The 18,797-nt window shown below is 43.7% G+C and overlaps 1 protein-coding gene across 1 annotated transcript in view; it reads left to right on the forward strand.

Annotated features, from left to right (window-relative positions):
- The first annotated feature begins 2,185 nt into the window (after nucleotides 1-2,185).
- The window catches only part of LOC142312888 (uncharacterized), a 171,670-nt gene continuing 155,058 nt past the window's right edge, over nucleotides 2,186-18,797 (forward strand). Inside the window, exons 1-4 of the mRNA XM_075351873.1 lie at nucleotides 2,186-2,331; nucleotides 2,460-2,639; nucleotides 2,723-2,846; nucleotides 2,930-3,027. Of these exons, the coding sequence (XP_075207988.1) occupies nucleotides 2,254-2,331; nucleotides 2,460-2,639; nucleotides 2,723-2,846; nucleotides 2,930-3,027 (480 nt within the window). The 5' untranslated portion in view covers nucleotides 2,186-2,253. The remainder of the gene's footprint in view (nucleotides 2,332-2,459; nucleotides 2,640-2,722; nucleotides 2,847-2,929; nucleotides 3,028-18,797) is intronic.

Consider the following 18,797-nt stretch of genomic DNA (forward strand, 5'->3'; position numbering starts at 1 on the left):
AGCTGATCATGTGACCCCTGACTCCTCCCCTCCATGTGACATCATCACAGGTCCTGTAAGCACAGAGCAGCCATATATGCGGCTCTGCAGGTGGAGGTATGTGCAGATTCCTCATTACTGGGCGCAGGGTGTATTAACCCCTTCATTACCGGTGATAGACCCCCTCCTCCCCCCAGGGGATTAAAAAAAACTATAAACCATTATTCTCTCCTCGTTTCCCACCTTTCTTAGCACACCCGCTCTTGCCCAGTCGTCTATTTGCTCCTTATCTCCCTCCAGCTACTTTCTTCTCTTCCATCTTCACATTTCGGTGCTTCCGGCAATGAATGCGCCTCAGACAAGATATTTTATAGCCTTGTCAGATGTGAAGGGGCAGCAGACTGGACAATCTTTCTGTGTGAAGTGCAAGTGAAGCTAACTGTGATTACTATGAAGCAAAAAATACCTCAGCATTCAACCATTCTTCTTCAGAAATGCATTGTAACGCTGGTCTCTTTCCAGGGAGACTCGTCCTCATGTAAACGGACGTTTTTTCCTTTTAGCATCTGAGGGGTTAATGCTTCTTTTGCAAGTTTGCTTAGAGGCATTCCCTCAAGTGCTCTAAGTTGTTAATTAGGCCAGACCTTTGAAAGGTCCCAGCATCCTTCACACAGTGCTGGTTATTTTCTCTCCTCAGTTTACAGAGACATCCTGTGTGTGTGGTTGTACCATAACCCAGTTCCAGTAGCCATTTGCAAACAAGGTGTAGTTGCAGAAGCGATTGCAGTTTTGTTATTTCTATTTTATTTTTGGTGTTGTCCCCTGGAGGCGTCCCGCTGAACAGGTAGGGGGTCTCTAGACCAGGGTCCGGGTAGGAGCAAAGGACAGGTCAGAGGGTCATGCCTCACTACCTTCAAGCGTACCTGTGGCTTGAGGGCAAGTCAGGGTTCTCTAGCATACAGGGTAAGAGTCGTCCCCTGTCCCTGGGTAGCAGCCTTACTCGTGGCATGCATTTCCCACAGGCAGCCATATTTTTCCTATTCCCATACCTTCTAGAGCAGCAGATATGGAGCCGAGATCCTTAGGGGTACTTTGCACACGGCGACATCGCTAGCCTATGGTAGCGATGCCGAGCGCTATACTACCCGCCCTCGTCACACATGCGATATCTTGTGATAGCTGCCGTAGCGAACATTATCGCTACGACAGCTTCACACGCACTTACCTGCCCTGCGACGTCGCTCTCCTTCCTAAGGGGGCGAGTCATGCGACGTCACAGCAACGTCACACGGCAGGCGGCCAATAGAAGCGGAGGGGCGGAGATGAGCGGGACGTAAACATCCCGCCCACCTCTTTCCTTCCTCATTGCAGGCGGGACGCAGGTAAGGAGATGTGCCTTGCTCCTGCGGCTTCATACACAGCGATGTGTGCTGCCACAGGAACGAGGAACAACATCGTCCCTGTCGCGGCAGCGAAATTATGAAAATGATCGACACTACACAGATCACCGATTTACGACGCTTTTGCGATAGTTTATCGGTGCATCTTGGCTTTACACGTTGCAACGTCGTTACCGGCGCCGGATGTGCGTCATTTTCGATTTGACCCCAACGATATCGCAGTAGCGATGTCGCAACGGGCAAAGTACCCCTAAGTCTTTTCCTTCTCCAGTAGCCTTTAGACTTAGAAGAGTTTAAGGATCTGTGGTGAGTCACTGGTGACATCATGGTCACATGGCCACAGGTCCTGAATGCAATGAAAACTACCATGGAGTCTCTGCAGGTGTCTATGCCCCATCGGTTGTGGCTAAATCCGAGTGGCTAAAAGACCCTTGGGCGTTGCCAGCTTGTTTGGTGGGTGTTACGATATTTCCTCCTACCCGCTATAATCATCCAGGCTCCGCACCCCCCACATCTGGAGCGCTTACCCCCAGACCCCGCTTCTATTATAATTAACTCTATGCCCATGTGGACTTAGAAAAATAATGTTGCTTCCTGGTATCAGCTATGTTCGTGGAGACCTCACCCCTTCTGGTCCCATGAGCATGATATCAGCAGAGGTCCCTCTGTCAACTGGGATTTAGATGTTACCATGCCCCATCAGGTGATGAGCCGAATCTGACAGTTTGAGAAGTGCTGGTCTATAGTCCTGTACATATTGGCATCAGCTATCAGTGACTACAGCTCATCTTTTCCCATTCAGGTCCCTACAAAATCAGATCCTCTCAGTGGAGATCTTCTATATAAGAGAATTTTCCTGATTGACCAGTCAAGAATGTATAGGGACAGAGACAAGATGGTGGAGAGGATATTACATCTCACCCTAGAGATCCTCTTCCAGCTTACTGGAGAGGTGAGAGATTCTGATGACGTCACATTACATCATTCTTATCTATGGGAGTAACAGATGGACAGAACTGGAGAGGTGAGGACTCTGGAAATGTCTGTAGTGAGATTATTAATGTGTCTCTCCATAACCAGGATTACACAGTAATGAAGAAGACCTCTAGTGATCGTTATGAGGGCCCTTTGTCTGAGGGATGGGGAAGACCCCTGAGCCCAATCACGTGGCCTCCACCTCACCCCCTCATACATGAGGACATCAATGACCAAAAGATCCTAGAACTCACCTACAAGATGATTGAGCTGCTGACTGGAGAGGTGACATTGCTGGGAATGCTGGGACATTATACAGTAACACTATGAAGGGATCGGGGGGATGATGGTATCATTGTATGTGTCAGGTTCCTATAAGGTGTCAGGACGTCACCATCTATTTATCCATGGAGGAGTGGGAGTATTTAGAAGGACACAAAGATCTGTACAAGGATGTCATGATGGAGGTTCCCCAGCCCCTCACATCACCAGGTAATAGACAGGACTAAATACACATGGCCTATAATTATCTCAATGTAAAGAATGAATTCAATCACTGTATGAGTTTCCTCCAGTTCTATCCAGTAAGAGGACAACACCAGAGAGATGTCCCCGTCCTCTTCTTCCACAGGACTGTAAACAAGAAGATCCCGATGTTCCTCAGGATGATCAGGTAGATGGAGAGACTGTGCCATGAAATCTCCTATGATGTGTAGACGGCTGTGAAGATCTTGTGCTCAGTCTTGTTTTATCCACCAGTATTATATGTTTTATACTTGTGTAATGAGAGCGGTGGAGATGGCAGGATTAAAGCTGATCATAGATGTGACTTCTCCATCCGTCTGTGACTTTTACAATATGTGTTTCAGGGTGAAGATCTGACCCATATTAATACTACAGAGACATATGTGAGGGATGATGAGTGGTGTAAAGTGGAGATTCTTACAGATAACTACCCAGGTGAGTAGTAATCACTAAAGGCAGAGAAGTCACAGATTCTTCTAAATATAACGTTTAATATAAATGATTATTAGGATATGTCTTATTAACCCTTATTAATACAACATGACATCCCAGTGTTTATTACTGGCTGGTTTGTCTCATGCTCTTCTGTTTGCACATTGTTAAATGAGTTGACCACTACTTTATAAGTCTATTTATTGTGAACTAACTGCCACAGAAAAGCACATGCAATATATCCCCTACAATGTATATATTTATACATATCCCTTTCCCAATCCAACTATAGTCACATGAACACATATCCAAATAGGGATCCATTTGGTTACAAAGAGCTCTTTTTGGTGAGTAAAATGATACAGAACACTAAAGAGAGCCCGATGGCTCATCACTAGTGTGAAGCTGGGGCAGGAGTGAGAATGTTTTAGGTGGAGTTACAGGTGAGTGGTCACTGCTGGCTTGTAGCCTCAAACAAGAGCTGATTGGAAATGTAGTCAGAAGGCACCAGAGGATTCTGAACAGGGAGTGATGGTTGTGAAAGCAAGGCTGGAGCCAGGACACAAGAAGCGAAGTAAAAAGTTATAAGAAGTAGAAAGGTATAAGTATCACATGACATCCTCATTGAAAAAATGATCAAGTATGGAATTGACAAAAAATCAGTAAGATAGATTAACAACTGGCTTAATGATCGTGCACAATGAGTAATACTAAATGGATAATCATCAACCTGGAAGAAAGTCAAAAGCGGGGTGCCGCAAGGCTCTGTCCCGGGGCCAGTGCTGATTAATATCTTTATAAATGATCTGGATAACAGAATATTGAGAAACTCATAAAATTTGCAGATGATGCTAAGATAGGAGGAGTAGCCAAAACTAAAGAGGAAAGAGAGCGGATTAAAAACGATCTATACACACTCGAACAATGGGCTGAGGAGAATGGAATGGTTTTTAACAGGGACAAATGCAAAGTCCTACATCTGGGTAAAAGAAATTTAAAAAGCATATATAGTATGGGAGGAATAGAACTAGGTGATAGCACTGGGGAAAAGGACTTGGGCATAATAGTAGATCCCAGATTCAACATAAGCCAACAATGGGGAGCTGCAGCTAAAAAGGCCAACAAAATTCTGGGATGTATCAAGACAAGTATTGGGGTTGGACCCGATGGCCCTTGAGGTCCCTTCCAACTCTACCATTCTATGATTCTAAGAAAAACATGAAACTTATGAAAAAGGGTAAATGGGAATCTTTAACCCCTTTAAGACCAAGGACCTACTGGTACGTCCTTGGTCGTCTTTCTCCAGGTTACCGCGGGCTCCGGCGGCAAACCTATGGTAATCCCCGCACATGTCTGCTGATCTAATCAGCAGACATGTGTGGCTAATAGGCGCAGGTGGATCAGAGATCTACCCATGCTTGTTAATCCCTTAGACCGCACTATCAAACATCGACAGCATGATTTAAAGGACCACGGTGGGGATTGCAGCGTTCCCCGCTGCCATCGGCAGCACCGTTACGTGATCATGGGGCGCCAATGTGTTCTCGTGGTAGCGTTGGGTCAGTTGATGACCCCTGACGCTGCCATGACTCACTTCCTGTGAGAGCCAACAAAGCATCGGCATTCACAGGAAATGAGTATTTCTGCTGATCAGAGCGATGCTGCTCTGATCAGGTGAAGTGCACAAGTGATCGAATTGTGCAGTGATGAAGTGATAGTTTTTTGTTTTTTCTCTTTTTAAAGTTTTTAAAAATATGAAAAAAAACTAATAGTTCAAATCACCCCCTTTCATCCCATTGAAAAAAAGAAAACAGTTAAAAATATACACATATTTGGAAATGCCTTATCTATTAAATTATAAAATCAATTAATCTGATCGGTACACGGTGTGTCGAGAAAAAAATTCTAAACGCCAAAATTACGTTTTTTAGTTGCCAGAACATTTCTTTACAGTGCAATAACAGGCAATCAACACATCTTGTACGGCCATTTCGTACCTCTTGGTTCTTCGCCGGGTCCAAGTCGAAGTACCAAGAGGTACGAAACGGACGTCGTCATTTAGAGACCTGCACCCAGATCTCTTCCCGCTCTTTTAATGCACGCATGGAATTAAAATAAAGCACTTTTGGGAAACTTACTGGATGTGCCGTGGACTTTCTACTCCTATGGATGCTTGTAAACGTAATAATTCTAACACAGTAAGAAACCATTTAAGGGATGCTTTCAGTGGTCAGTGACTGCTTACTGAGCGCTTTTACACTCCTAGTCTGTCCATGCACCCAGTGTCATGGCCCTCCACTCAAAAAACAAAGTAAAAAGTAAAGTTTATAAGAATATGAAAAAAAGAAATCATATTTGCAATCATCATGCCTGTAATTATACCATCTCTCAAAATATAAAATGTATTACCTCATAAAGTAACTTCAGAACAAATACATTTGTGTTCCTCCCACCCCAAAACGAGAGCCAAATGTTGTTTATACCCCATTGGCGGAAAAATTAAAAAAGTTATGGACTGCACAAAATATTGAATCAAACCAAAATTTAATTTAATTTATATTTTTTTGCAAACTTTAGAATTATTTTCAGCCATAAAATAATATATACATATAACAACTCAGTAAGCCTTCAGTAAAACAACAAGCCCTCATATGGCTGCGTAAACAGAAATAAAAATCTTTTATGGCTTTTATAACATGAGAAAAATAATGCGTGCCTTTTGTGTCTGACAAATCACTAAAAGAAAAGTGACCCGACAGTCAGACACAAGAAGGCAGGTAATGGGCGGGGAGTAAGGAGAAAATGGAGGAGAGCTGCAAGTGCAATGTCCAATCCTGCTGCACTTGCAACTCATTAGCATACCATATCAATGATATATTTCACTTTAAAGTAGAAAATTAGACGGCAAAAGTCATGGTTTTAAAGTATAAATAATTTTTTTTAATGAAATATACTTTGTATGTAATTTGAGCTATTGGATTCTGGAGAAAACCATGGGTAAACACCCATGGCTTACAAATCACACAGCTACAAAGTCTTCGAGATCTGAAAATTGCACCCATAGTGTTTGTCAGTCATAATTCCTTGCATAAAAGGCAAGTTTTACACTTCTAAAATATACGGGAACTTTAAAAATAACCTGTCAGCAGGACTTGGCACTATAAAGTAAAGCCATGGCCCTATTGGCACTATGAAGCTGATTGAATAGATACCTGCAGTGAAGGAATCTGATCTGTGGTTGTGGAATCATCATTATGTAAAGGTCTCATCTAATGATGTCTTCTGTGCACTGGTGTGCATTGGCGCAGGACTTTGGGGTATAGTCTTTTTCTGCTTCTAAGTCCCTCCGCTTGTCTCCTCTGTTTCTTTTACAGAGCACTAATTATTCAGTGACTTGCCTCTTTTTTGAAATTCTGCACCACCGCCAACATCACTTCAGTGGGCAGCGTATGCTCAATGTGATTCTGCGGCCAGTCTGCAGGTTTAATTATATGGTGCTGGAGGCGGCACATGCTCAGATCGAAATTTCAGCTCAATGAGCTCTTAATTAAGCTTAAATCACACCTCCTCCAGCATCATTTTATTGAAGACTGTGAGCAGTGTGATTCTACAGACTGCCTTGAATAAAATGGCTCCAGAGGCTTCATAGACACAGATCGAGATTTTTCCTAATGAAGAGGTCATTGAGCTCAAATTTCAATCTGCGCATGCGCCACTTTATTGAAGACCTGCATACCGACTGCAGTATAAGGCTATGTGCGCACGTTGCGTAATTACATGCAGTTACGCTGCGCTTTGTAGCGCAGCGTAACTGCATGCGTTCTGCGTCCCCTGCATAATCTATGAAGATTATGCAGGAGCCGTGCGCACGTGGCGTCTTAGAGCGCAGCGCTTCGGCTGCTGCCCGAAGCGCGCGTTCTAAGAAGTGACATGTCACTTCTTCCGTGCACTTTGACTGCAGCCACTGCTCTGTCTATGGGAGGAGCTGCAGGCAGAGCGCATGGAATCGGCTTTTTTTTTTTTCACTACGGACATTTTCTGCAGCGATTTGAAACGCACGTGTGCTCTTCAGATCGCTGCAGAAATTTCTGCAGTCAATATTTGTACACTGCACTCTCATATACATGTGAAGTAGAAAGAAAACTTGGACAAAGTTGATTCCTTTAGCAAAAACGTGGAAATTTATTTATAAAGTGACAAGGGAGGAAGACGTTTCGGAGTGTCACACTCGAGCCATAACCTGGGAAGGCGGCAATAAGAGGACTCCTCGCATTCCACCCATATATACCTAATCCCTCATGTGCAGTACACAGATGGAAGCCCTCCTCAGTATTCTATAACAAAAAACTGCTCATACACGGCTGGCCCCATCCACTGCAACCAGCAGGTGCAACATATCAAGGGATCTTTCCCTAACCACGTCTCCTGCAAAGGACATATTTCCACACCTGAACAGCCCGTATGTTATGAATACAAGTTATATATTATAACTAAAAACTTTCCCTGCACGGCTGTCCCCTTCTACTACAACTATCAGGTGCAACATATCAGGGAATTTTTCCCGTGTCTCTACATCTACTGCAAAGGACGTACATCCACACCTGAACAGTTCATATGTAATGAATATGCAAAGCAGAGCTTTTCTTCTGTGACCTCTAATCAAATATACCCTGGGTGGAGTTCCTCTTTCTTCATCTCTTATCCCTGTGATCGCAGACTACATAAAATAAAGCAATACTCTTGAGAGAAACTGTCTTTTTCTAGCGGAGTGACCCGGCGTGAGAAAGGCCCGTATTTAGGCCGAAACGTCTTCCTCCCTTGTCACTTTATAAATAAATTTCCACGTTTTTGCTAAAGGAATCAACTTTGTCCAAGTTTTCTTTCTACTTCACATGTATATGAGAGTGCAGTGTACAAATATTGACTGATAACCAGGACCACGGTCCTCTCACTTGCACCTCACAAACTTTGATTTTGGTTGGAGCACACCATAATTTTTTTGAAATTTCTGCAGTGACAGTACACAACGTGCGCACATAGCCTAACACTCTGTGTCATTGTGGTGGGTGGCTCTGAATTGCAAAAAGAAGACAGGTCGCTGAATAATCAGTGACTTGTAAAAGAAACAGAGGAGGCATGCAGAGGGGCAGAGAAGCAGAAGACAATCCTACTCCCAAGTTCCACACAAATGCACACCAATGCCCAGAAGACGTCATTAGATTAAAACGTTGCAGGATGATTATCCAACAACCACCTATCGGATTCCGTCACTGTAAGTATCCCTTTCAACAGCATCACAGCACCATTATCGCCATAGCTTTACTTTATAGTGCTAAATCCTGTTGACAATGAGAAAATATAATTTTTCTACATGCCTTGCAATTGGTATATTATATTTATACAGAGAAGGGATAATAAATCATTACAACTTTAGAGTAATATTATTTAAAAAAAAAATAAAACAAAAAAAACTATTTTATATTTGGCAGGTGACTATACCAGAAACTCAGAGGGTCATGTGAAGTCATTAGATTTTAAAGCAGAAGATCATGGGGTCACACAAAATACAAATGAAGAGGATGCCATTATTTCTGCTATAAAGAAAGACCTTCACAGCAACGATGTATCATCTGATAATTTTCAACATGTTCTACCTTCTGATTCATCACAAAATGTTAAGCAAAGCAAAAATCACAGGAGGGATATCGAACTATCATCTCATGCAGTAGAAAAGCAATTTGTATATTCAGAATGCAACAAAAGTCATACTGTTACATTAAATCTTGCTGCATGTCAGATAATTAGCTCAGGGAAGAAGCCATATTCATGTTCTAAATGTGAGAAAGGTTTCTACCAGAAATCAAGTCTCGTATTACATGAACGAATTCACACAGGACACAAGCCACTTACAAGTTTAGAATGTGGAAAAGGGTTAATGAATAAATCAGATCTGGCCGCACATCAGAGAAGTCACACTGGTGAGAAGCTACAATCATGCTCTGAATGTGGAAAATGTTTTAACAGGAAATCAGATCTTATTAGACATCAGAGAATTCACACAGAGGAGAAGCCATTTTCATGTCCAAAATGTGGGAAATCTTTTAACCAAAAAGCAACTCTTGTAAGCCATGAGAAAATTCACACTGTGAGGAGTTCAGAATGTGGGAAAGGGTTTACAAAGAGCTCAGACTTTACTGCACATCAGAGAAGACACGCAATTGAGAAGTCATATTTATGTCCTGTCTGTGGAAAATGGTTTTACAGTAGCTCAAGTCTTACTAAACATCAGAGAATTCACACAGGGGAAAAGCCATATTCATGTCCTGAATGTGGGAAATGTTTTAACCAGAATTCAAATCTTTCTGTACATATGAGAAGTCACACAGGGGATAATCCATATTCATGTTCAGAATGTGGCAAATGTTTTATCAACAAATCAAATCTTTCTGTACATATGAGAAGTCACACAGGGGAGAAGCCATTTTCATGTTTAGAATGTGGGATATGTTTTAACCACAAATCAAGTCTTGTTGAACATGAGAGAATTCACACAGGGGAGAAGCCATTTTCATGTTCAGAATGTGGGATATGTTTTAACCACAAATCAAGTCTTGTTAAGCATGAGAGAATTCACACAGGAGAGAAGCCATTCTCATGTTCTGAATGTGGAAAATGGTTTTACAGTAACTCAAATCTTATTAGACATCAGAGAACTCACACAGGTGAGAAGCCATATTCGTGTTCTGAATGTGGAAAATGTTTTAACACAAATTCCCATATTATTAGACATAAGAGAACTCACAAATGAGAGAAGCCATTTCCATGATCAGAATATTAAATATGTGTAAACCACAAATCAAGTCTTGTGAAACATGAGTGAATTCAGAAAAGGGAGAAGTTATTTTAATGTTCAGAATGTGGGAAATGTTTTATACAGAAATCAAGTCTCACTGTACACCAGAAAATTTACACAGGAGAGAAGCCATTTGTATTTTCAGAAAGCAGAAAATGTTTTCCTCAGATATCTAGTTTTTGGACAAATGCCAGAATTCATGAGGTAATATGAGAAAATCAAATAAAGCACAGTCACAGGAGATACAAAAGATAGCGATACTGCAATTGGTCTGAAAATGAAAACATGATGCAGAAAGACACATAAGTCAAAAAAATAAAGTGCATAACGAAGAATATTACAGACCAGACTGGCATGTGAGAAAGTGTTAAAAACCTGATCACCACTCTAGTACTGATGTGTATTTCATGGTCAAGATTTTTCAAAGGGTTTTATATATATATATATATATATATATATATATATATATATATATATATATGAATCCCAAAATGTGTTTCCAATCCAATATATGTTTGCAGTATATGCTTCTGTTTGGACTACTTCTTGGACTTTATTCTGCAAGTCAGTACGAATTTGGTGACACCAAATATACATAGTTCTATGTCTTTTTAAATATAAACTTGTAAAAAAAAATTATATATATATATATAAACTCAAAAAATAAAGGGAACACTTAAACAACACAATGTAACTCCAAGTCAATCACACTTCTGTGAAATCAAATTGTCCAGTTATGAAGCAACACTGATTGTGATTTCATTTTTCCTGCTGTTGGGCAAACGGAACAGACGACGGGTAGAAATGATAGTCAATTGGCAAGACACCCCCTATAAAGGAGTGGTTCTATAGGTGGTGACCACAGACCATTTCTCTGTTCTCATCCTTTTTGGCTGTTGTTTTGGTCACTTTTTCATGTTGTCATTGGGTCTACCATACCCATAAAAGTTGCTCAGGTAGTTCAGCTCATCCAGGGTGGCACACCAATCTGAGCTGTGGCAAGAAGGTTAACTCTGTCTGTCAGCACAGTGTCCAGAGCATAGAGCAGATACCAGGAGACAGGCCAGTACACCAGGATATGTGAAGGGAGCCATAGGAGGGCAACAACACAGCAGCAGGACTACTACCTCCTCCATTATGCAAGGAGTAACAGGACGTGCAGTGTCAGAGCCTTGAAAAAAATGACCTCCAGCAGGGCACTAATATCCATGTGTCTGCTCAAACTGTCAGAAACAGACTCCATGAGGGTGGTATAAGGGCCTGATGTCCACAAGTGGGTGTTAGGCTTACAGCCCAACGCTGTGCAGGGCAATTGGCATTTGCCAAAGAACGCCAAGATTGGTAGATTCAACATTGGCACCATGTGCTCTTCACGGGTGAGCAGGTTCACACTGAGCACATATGACAGAATCTGGAGACGCCGTGGAGAATGTTCTGCTGCCTGCAACATCCTTAAGCATGACCGGTTTGGTAGTGAGTCAGTAATAGTGTGGCAAAGCATTTCTTAAGATGGCCGTACAGCCCTACATGTGCTAGGCAGAGGTACCCTGACTGCCATTAGGAACCAGGATGAGATCCTCAGACTTATTGTGAGACCATATGCAGGTGCAGTGGGCCTTGTATTCCTTCTGAAGCATGACAATTCTAGAACTCATGTGGCTCAAGTGTGTCAGCAGTTTCTTCATGATGAAGGCATTGATGCTATGGACTGGCCTGACCATTCCCCAGACCTAAATCCAGTTGAGCAAATCTGGGACATAATGTCTCGTTCCATCCACCAACACCATGCTGTACTGGAGTTGACTGATGCTTTAATCCAGGTCTGAGAAGAGATTCCTCAGGAAAACAGCCACCGTCTCATGAGGAGCATGCCCATGCATTGTGGGGTGGTCATAAAGGCATGTGAGCCTCATTTCCTTGTATTGAGGCATTTTCCCTGAAGTTGGATCAGACTGTAATTTGATTATGCACTTTGATTTTGAGTATCATTCCAAATCTAGACCTCTATGGGACATTAATTTTTCTTTACATTGATTATTTTTATGTTTCATTGTTCTCAACGCATTCCACTATGCAATAAAAGATTTGCATCTGGAATATTTAATTCACTGAGATCTAGGATGTGATATTTTAGTGTTCCCTTTATTTGTCGATATTGGTCGCCATACTACTTTTGCACAAGAAATTATCTTAAATTTTTTTATCGTAACAGATATTTCTGAATAAAGAGCTGCATTAGTGCTTGATTTTGTGTAACTACCTGTAGATTTTAATAGTACCACTTGGAGATACCGTATTTTTCGTTTTATAAGACGCACCAGATTATAAGACGCACCCCAAATTTGGAGAGAAAAAAAGGTAAAAAAAAAAAAATATGGGGTCCGTTTTATAATCCGGTGGTGTCTTACCAGGGAGAGGGGGCAGCAGCGGAGCAGGTGTCACAGGAGGTAGGGGCGGTACTGGAATACTGAAATACTGCGAGTATAGAGGGGGGCCCAGATACTCACTGTGGGTGCTGCTGTGTGGTGCCGGTGCCGCCGCTCTGCTCTGTGCAGGGCCGCTGACGCGGTTGCTGTTTGTGGAGGGCGGTGAGTCACCAGCCATTCTAAAGATGTTGGCGGTCGGAGGTGAGCGCTTCAAATAATGGCGGTCGGAGTCGGCGCAGGCGCAGATGAGAGTTTGAGCTGAGAGCTCTATCTGCACATGCGCTGACCCTAGGCACCAATATTTGAAACCATGACTGCCGACATCTTCAGAATGACCACACAGAGCAGCCGAGCGCCGAGCAGAACGGAGCAGCCGAGCGCTGAGCAGAACGGAGCAGCCGAGCACAGAGCAGAGCGACCCCACACAGAGTAGCGCGGCGCCGCCCGATGCACAGAACAGCGTCGCACAGACCAGCAACGACGGGAGCACAGCGCATCTCCCTGCCTTCTTTGACCCCTCTGCACAACCCCCCCGGTAAGCTACATTCGAATTTTAAGACGCACCCCTCATTTTCCTCCCAAAGTTTTGGGAGGAAAAGTGCGTCTTATAATCCGAAAAATACGGTACATATGATTTTTTTAATAACTTTTTTTTTTATGAAGCAAGATGAACAGAAACAGCAATAGCAGAGTTTTTAATATTTATACTATGTTTGTACTACATTGGCAAGCTATGTTATTAGAAATTTGCATTTTAATGTTTAATTTTTCACGTTTGGTGCACATATTAGTGTAGTGTAGGGCATTCTAGGGTGACTTTAGGGTCTCCCGTCGGTGAATGAGGGTGCCACAACCCTAGGGTGTCATACCCTCCATTGCCAGGTAGGGATAAAAGTAGGGGAGAACTGAGACATCTCCCGCACCCCTTTTCAAAATATAATTTTGGTATCTACCTGTTTTTTGCCCTTGCATTACTAGGGTGGGTGTCACAATTTTTTGGTAAATTTTATACCTTTTAAATGTCTAATGAAAGGTTATTTTTATGGGAATTTTTTTATGGTCTTTAACAAATTGGTTCCCTTTGTATAATCAGCTGCGGCTTTGATTTTATTTTTAATTAGAGACACCTGTGGATGTTTTTTAATGCACACCTGAAACACACTGCTTCTTTGTGTAGCATCATGGGAAAGTCAAAAGAAATCAGCCAAGATCTCAGGAAGAGAACTGTGGACTTGCAACAAGTCTGGTTCAACCTTGGGAGCAATTTCCAGATAGCTGAAGGAGCCTCGTTTATCTGTACAAACAATTATACGCAAGTACAAACAAAATGGGAATGTCCAGCCATCATACCGCTCAGGAACGAGAAAGGTTCTGTGTTCCAGAAATGAATGTGCTTTGGTCAGACATGTGTATATCAACCCAAGAACAAAAGTAAAAGATCTTGTAAAAATGCTGGCGGAAGCTGGTAAGGCTGTGTTATTATCCACAGTGAAACAAGTACTGTATCAACATGGGCTGAAAAGCCACTCTGCCAGGAAGAAGCCATTACTCCAAAAGAAACATAAAAAGCCAGATTAATGTTTGCAAATGCACACAGGAACAAAAACCTTCATTTTTAGAGACATGTTCTGTGGTCTGATGAACCTAACATTGAACTGTTTGGTCATAATGACCATGGTTATGTTTGGAGGAAAAAGGGAAACGCTTTGAAGCCTAAGAACACCGTGCCAACTGTGAAACGGGGGTGGCACACCATGTTGTGGGGATGTTTGGCTGCAGGGAGGTACTGGTGCACTTGACAAAATAGATGAGGCAAGAAGATTACGTGGCAGTAATGATGCAACATCTCAAGACATCAGCCAATAACTTAAAGCTTTAGTGGAAATGGGTTTTCCAGATAAACAATAACCTGAAGCATACTGCCAGACTAGTTACAAAGTGTCTTAATGTGATACCAATGTGATATGACTGAAAGAATGAGTGTGATTTAGATAGGGATCATAATCAAAAGATATAGTGATTCCAGATATTATTTGATCCATCAATAATTCAGTATCAGAGAGAGATGTCCTCTGGCTGACCCTATTTCACTATGACCAAAGAATACATGTCAGACAGATCTTAAGCAAAACCACGATTATCAGGAAGTAACGTCTACAGTTCCACAGTCAGGAAACTCGTGGTTAATTCACAACAGGTGTAAGGAAGCTGGCATGTAAAATTCACGTCTCCTTGCAATATCTCCAGGAAACTGTGGTCGGCCAGTGGTCAACTGGCTAAATGTGCAGGAAGCTACTGGTGCCCACAGCAGCTTGTGGTCAAGTTACATGAACATGACTCAGCTGTCACATGCTGGTCACTATTTCACCACTCAGTGCACACGACATACAAAGTTTTCCTATAAAAATACACCGGACTCTCTTAATGATTAGGGACATTTCCAGGACGCTCAAGTGGATGCACTGTTCCTGTGATGCAAATGCCATGTTGTTTCCTTATCACTAATCTAGTCCCTCCGATGAGAAAGGATTGCTACAACATAATGGTAATGTTGATGCATATTTCTGTTATTGTATAAGATTCTATGATTATAAAGTAGTTCTTATGCCTATGTACCATTGATTATTCATGTGATATTAAAATAAATAGTATCTTGCTATAAAGAATCTTAGGCGGAGTCCAAAATGGCCGCGGTCAGCAGCAGACGTGCATGAGGGAGCTCCTGACCATCTGAAAACATCCAGCCCTCCAGCCGTTAATAGTAAGCCTAAGACCCTCCACCCATGCTACGGAGACTAGGTGGACAGAAGGTGACCCCAAATTAAACAGCTGCATTGGTGCTGGGACCCTGTGGAGGCTCCTTGAGGCTGAGGCCGGGAACCATGCGTCAGGCCGCAGGGCCTAAGCAGTAACACTACTGGGGGCGAGGAGTGCTTGTGTAGAGGCGACCCAGACGGCGGCAGGGGACCCAGGCAGAGCAGATTGGGACCGCACTGAGCCGCTACATCACCCCCCAGAATCGGCCACACAAGCCAGCAAGTCCGGCAGTCAGAGAGAAGGAGGAGGGAGACCGCCGCCATATTGGAGTCCAGAACCCCCCCCCTCCGGATCCCGCGGACCAGAGGCAGGTGCGACAAACACACAGCTGCGGGCCACGGACCGGGTGACCACCAGGGAGTGGAGAGGAGACGGCCATCTGCCCGGACGTCAGACTGGAAGGGCCGGAGCGGGGAGGGCGGTGAGACGCGTCGGGCCCTCCGGAGGCCGCTGGGAGATCTGAAATCCCGACCGGAATCCCCGCGATAGCTGACGGTGACGCTCTGAAATACCCTGCCGGGACCGGAGAGGAGTTCGGGTGGTAAGTGACCATCACCGCACCTTCGGACGTCCTCTCGCGCCCGCGCGCCCACCCAGGGAGACCCAGGAGAGGCCGAGATATACCCCACCACGACCCTCATATACCGGGTCGGCGTCTCTCTTCTCCCCCCCACCCCCGCTCCCACAGCAGAACGTCGCACACCTGCCTGGGAGTCAGAAGGCTGCCAGACCTGGGCCCGTGGTGAAGCTGCACTTAGGAACCAGATAGGGGAGCCTGGGGGACTCCTGAACCGAGGGCCCCCCCCTCACAGCATAAGGGATACATCCACAACATATCAAGAGACACCTCATTCATTTCTCCACCACCAGAGGGTCAGCCAGGGATGAGACTCTTGCATTAAGGGTCACAAGCAGGGCTCTCTAGTAATATTCCCAGACCCGGAGCCACATATCTTCCTGGACTCAGGGGCTGCTGACGGGAAAATACAGAAGAGAGTGTACAGAGGACATCCAAGTGGTCCCACATATAAAAAAGCACAGTCCTTCTGATACCCCCCCCCCCCCCCACAGGGGCATGTAAAGTGGTGCACCCCACACTGCTCAGAGGGAGCGGAGAGACCGGACCCCCATTATACTTGAAATAACATAATATCATAAGAGCTGACTTCGACATGGTCAAATTCGGTAATAAAATGGCCAGTGCTCTGCCTAAACCAGCGGTGACCACGACCCAAGCAGATGTTGATAAGTTTCTCAAAAAACATCTCCTGCCAGCGGAGGCAGGAGCTGACTGTCTTCAAAATTCATCTGCTAACACCACACAAGAAATGGAGGATGACGCCAGTGACGCAGAGGACATGGACTCTAGCAAAAGCCTCCCTATCTCCAGGTCCTTTATCAAACGGATTCTCAACAAAGCCTTGGAACCGGTAGTGAAGGAGCTCACTCACATCAAACAGGATATTGGCCAGATAGGACACAGAGTGGAAACGCTGGAAGCTTCCCAGGCCACGATCACCACAACATCCAACGCCATCATCTCCTGTCTTCACCAACAAGAAGATAATGTCAACCAAATCCATACTATTCTGGAGGACCATGAAAATAGGGAGAGGCGGAACAATCTCAGAATAAAAGGCCTACCAGAAACGGTAGTAAACGAAGCCCTGACCCCAGCCCTTCTAAGCATCTTCTCTGATCTGATAGACACTGACCCTGTACCACAGATAGAGCTGGTCAGAGCCCATAGATCTTTGAGACCTCGTCCTAGGCAAGAGGAACCATCAAGAGATGTCATCTGCCGTTTCATGGACTACCGTATTAAGGAGCTCATTCTCAAAAAAGCAAGGGAAGCTGGCACCGTAAAATATGAAGACTCCGAAATCAGGATTTTCCAAGACCTAGCTGCCACCACTCTGACCAAGAGGCGAATACTGAAACCCTTCACAGAAGAGCTACGCCAACGCCAATTCCCATACCGCTGGCTATATCCATTCGGCATTGCAATAACAGCAAAAGGGAAACACTATCAAGGCAAAACATCAGGCGAAATTAGGCAAATCTGCGAGGACCTGGGGATTACTTTGGAGAAGTATCCTGAACTAGAAATCCATAGTTCAGCATCTGCGCTCCAGCAACTTCCAGAGCCGTCACCCTGGCACAGCGTCATCCCGAAGGCCCAAAGGCCTAGACGCAATGCGGCACAGAAGCTCCAGACGAACTCAGAAAGCAAGCCCCGTGAGAAGACCTAGGCTCCAGCCTACTATTGCCAAACATTGTTTATGCGTGTTGAAAGCATGAAGTCACTCTAGGGGTTCTATACTTTCTGCTCCCTCTTGATGCGTATCTACTCTTATATAGATGTTGAAAATGTTGTTATTGTTGTCTTTAACATTTTGTTCTTTATCTGATCTTTTCTCCACTTCCCTCCTTTTCTGCTCCCCTCTTTCCCAGCACGGTCGTTGGTCTGGTCCATTCATCCCACCGGAAAAAGAGTCATACACCTGCAACCGTCACTATGCAGACACAACATAAGGTATTTAATGTGACAAGTTTTAACGCTCATGGGTTGAATTCCCCCATACCAAGGGCACAAACTTTATCTAATTTTCACAAGAAACATATTGACATTATCTTTCTACAAGAAACACACTTTTGCAAAGGCAAAATTCCTAACTTTGAAAAAGCATACTATAATACGTGGTTTCACGCTCCCTCTCCAACCAAACGGACTAAAGGGGTGTCGATAGCACTAGCCAAAGACATACCCTTTTTACCCCAACACGAAGTAATTGACCTGGAGGGCCGGTTCATTTTTGTTAAAGGCCTATTAGCGGGATCAATGGTAACTATGGGAAATATTTATGCTCCAAATGTCAAGCAGGTGAGATGGCTGCTTTCCACACTCAAAAAATTCAAGACCTTTTCGGAAGGCATTCCAATACTCTGTGGAGACTTTAATGTAGCTCTGGAACCAAAATTAGACTCAACCTCAAAAAAGAGCCACATATCACTCAGGGACCTTTCTCGAGTCAAAACTGCTCTCCTCTCTTTATCCCTGACTGATGTCTGGCGACTTCAACACCCAACAACCAAAGATTTTACCTTCTTCTCACACCCCCATAAATCATATCACAGGATAGATTACATTTTTTTACCCAGGTTTCTACTACCTAACGTCACTGACACAACAATCCAATCTACGCCGCACTCTGATCATAGTTATGTCACGGCAAGTTTCACACTACAGAAGGCATATCTGATTCACCGTACATGGAGGTTAAATGAGTCAGTTCTCTCCTCAGAAGACAACAGGAAACGTATCTCTGATCGTCTCCGCAACTATTTTGCGGAGAATAAGACACAAGATGTCAAAGCACCACTTTTGTG

Source organism: Anomaloglossus baeobatrachus, chromosome 5 (genome assembly GCF_048569485.1).
Source record: "Anomaloglossus baeobatrachus isolate aAnoBae1 chromosome 5, aAnoBae1.hap1, whole genome shotgun sequence".
NCBI classification, from domain to species: Eukaryota; Metazoa; Chordata; class Amphibia; order Anura; family Aromobatidae; genus Anomaloglossus; species Anomaloglossus baeobatrachus.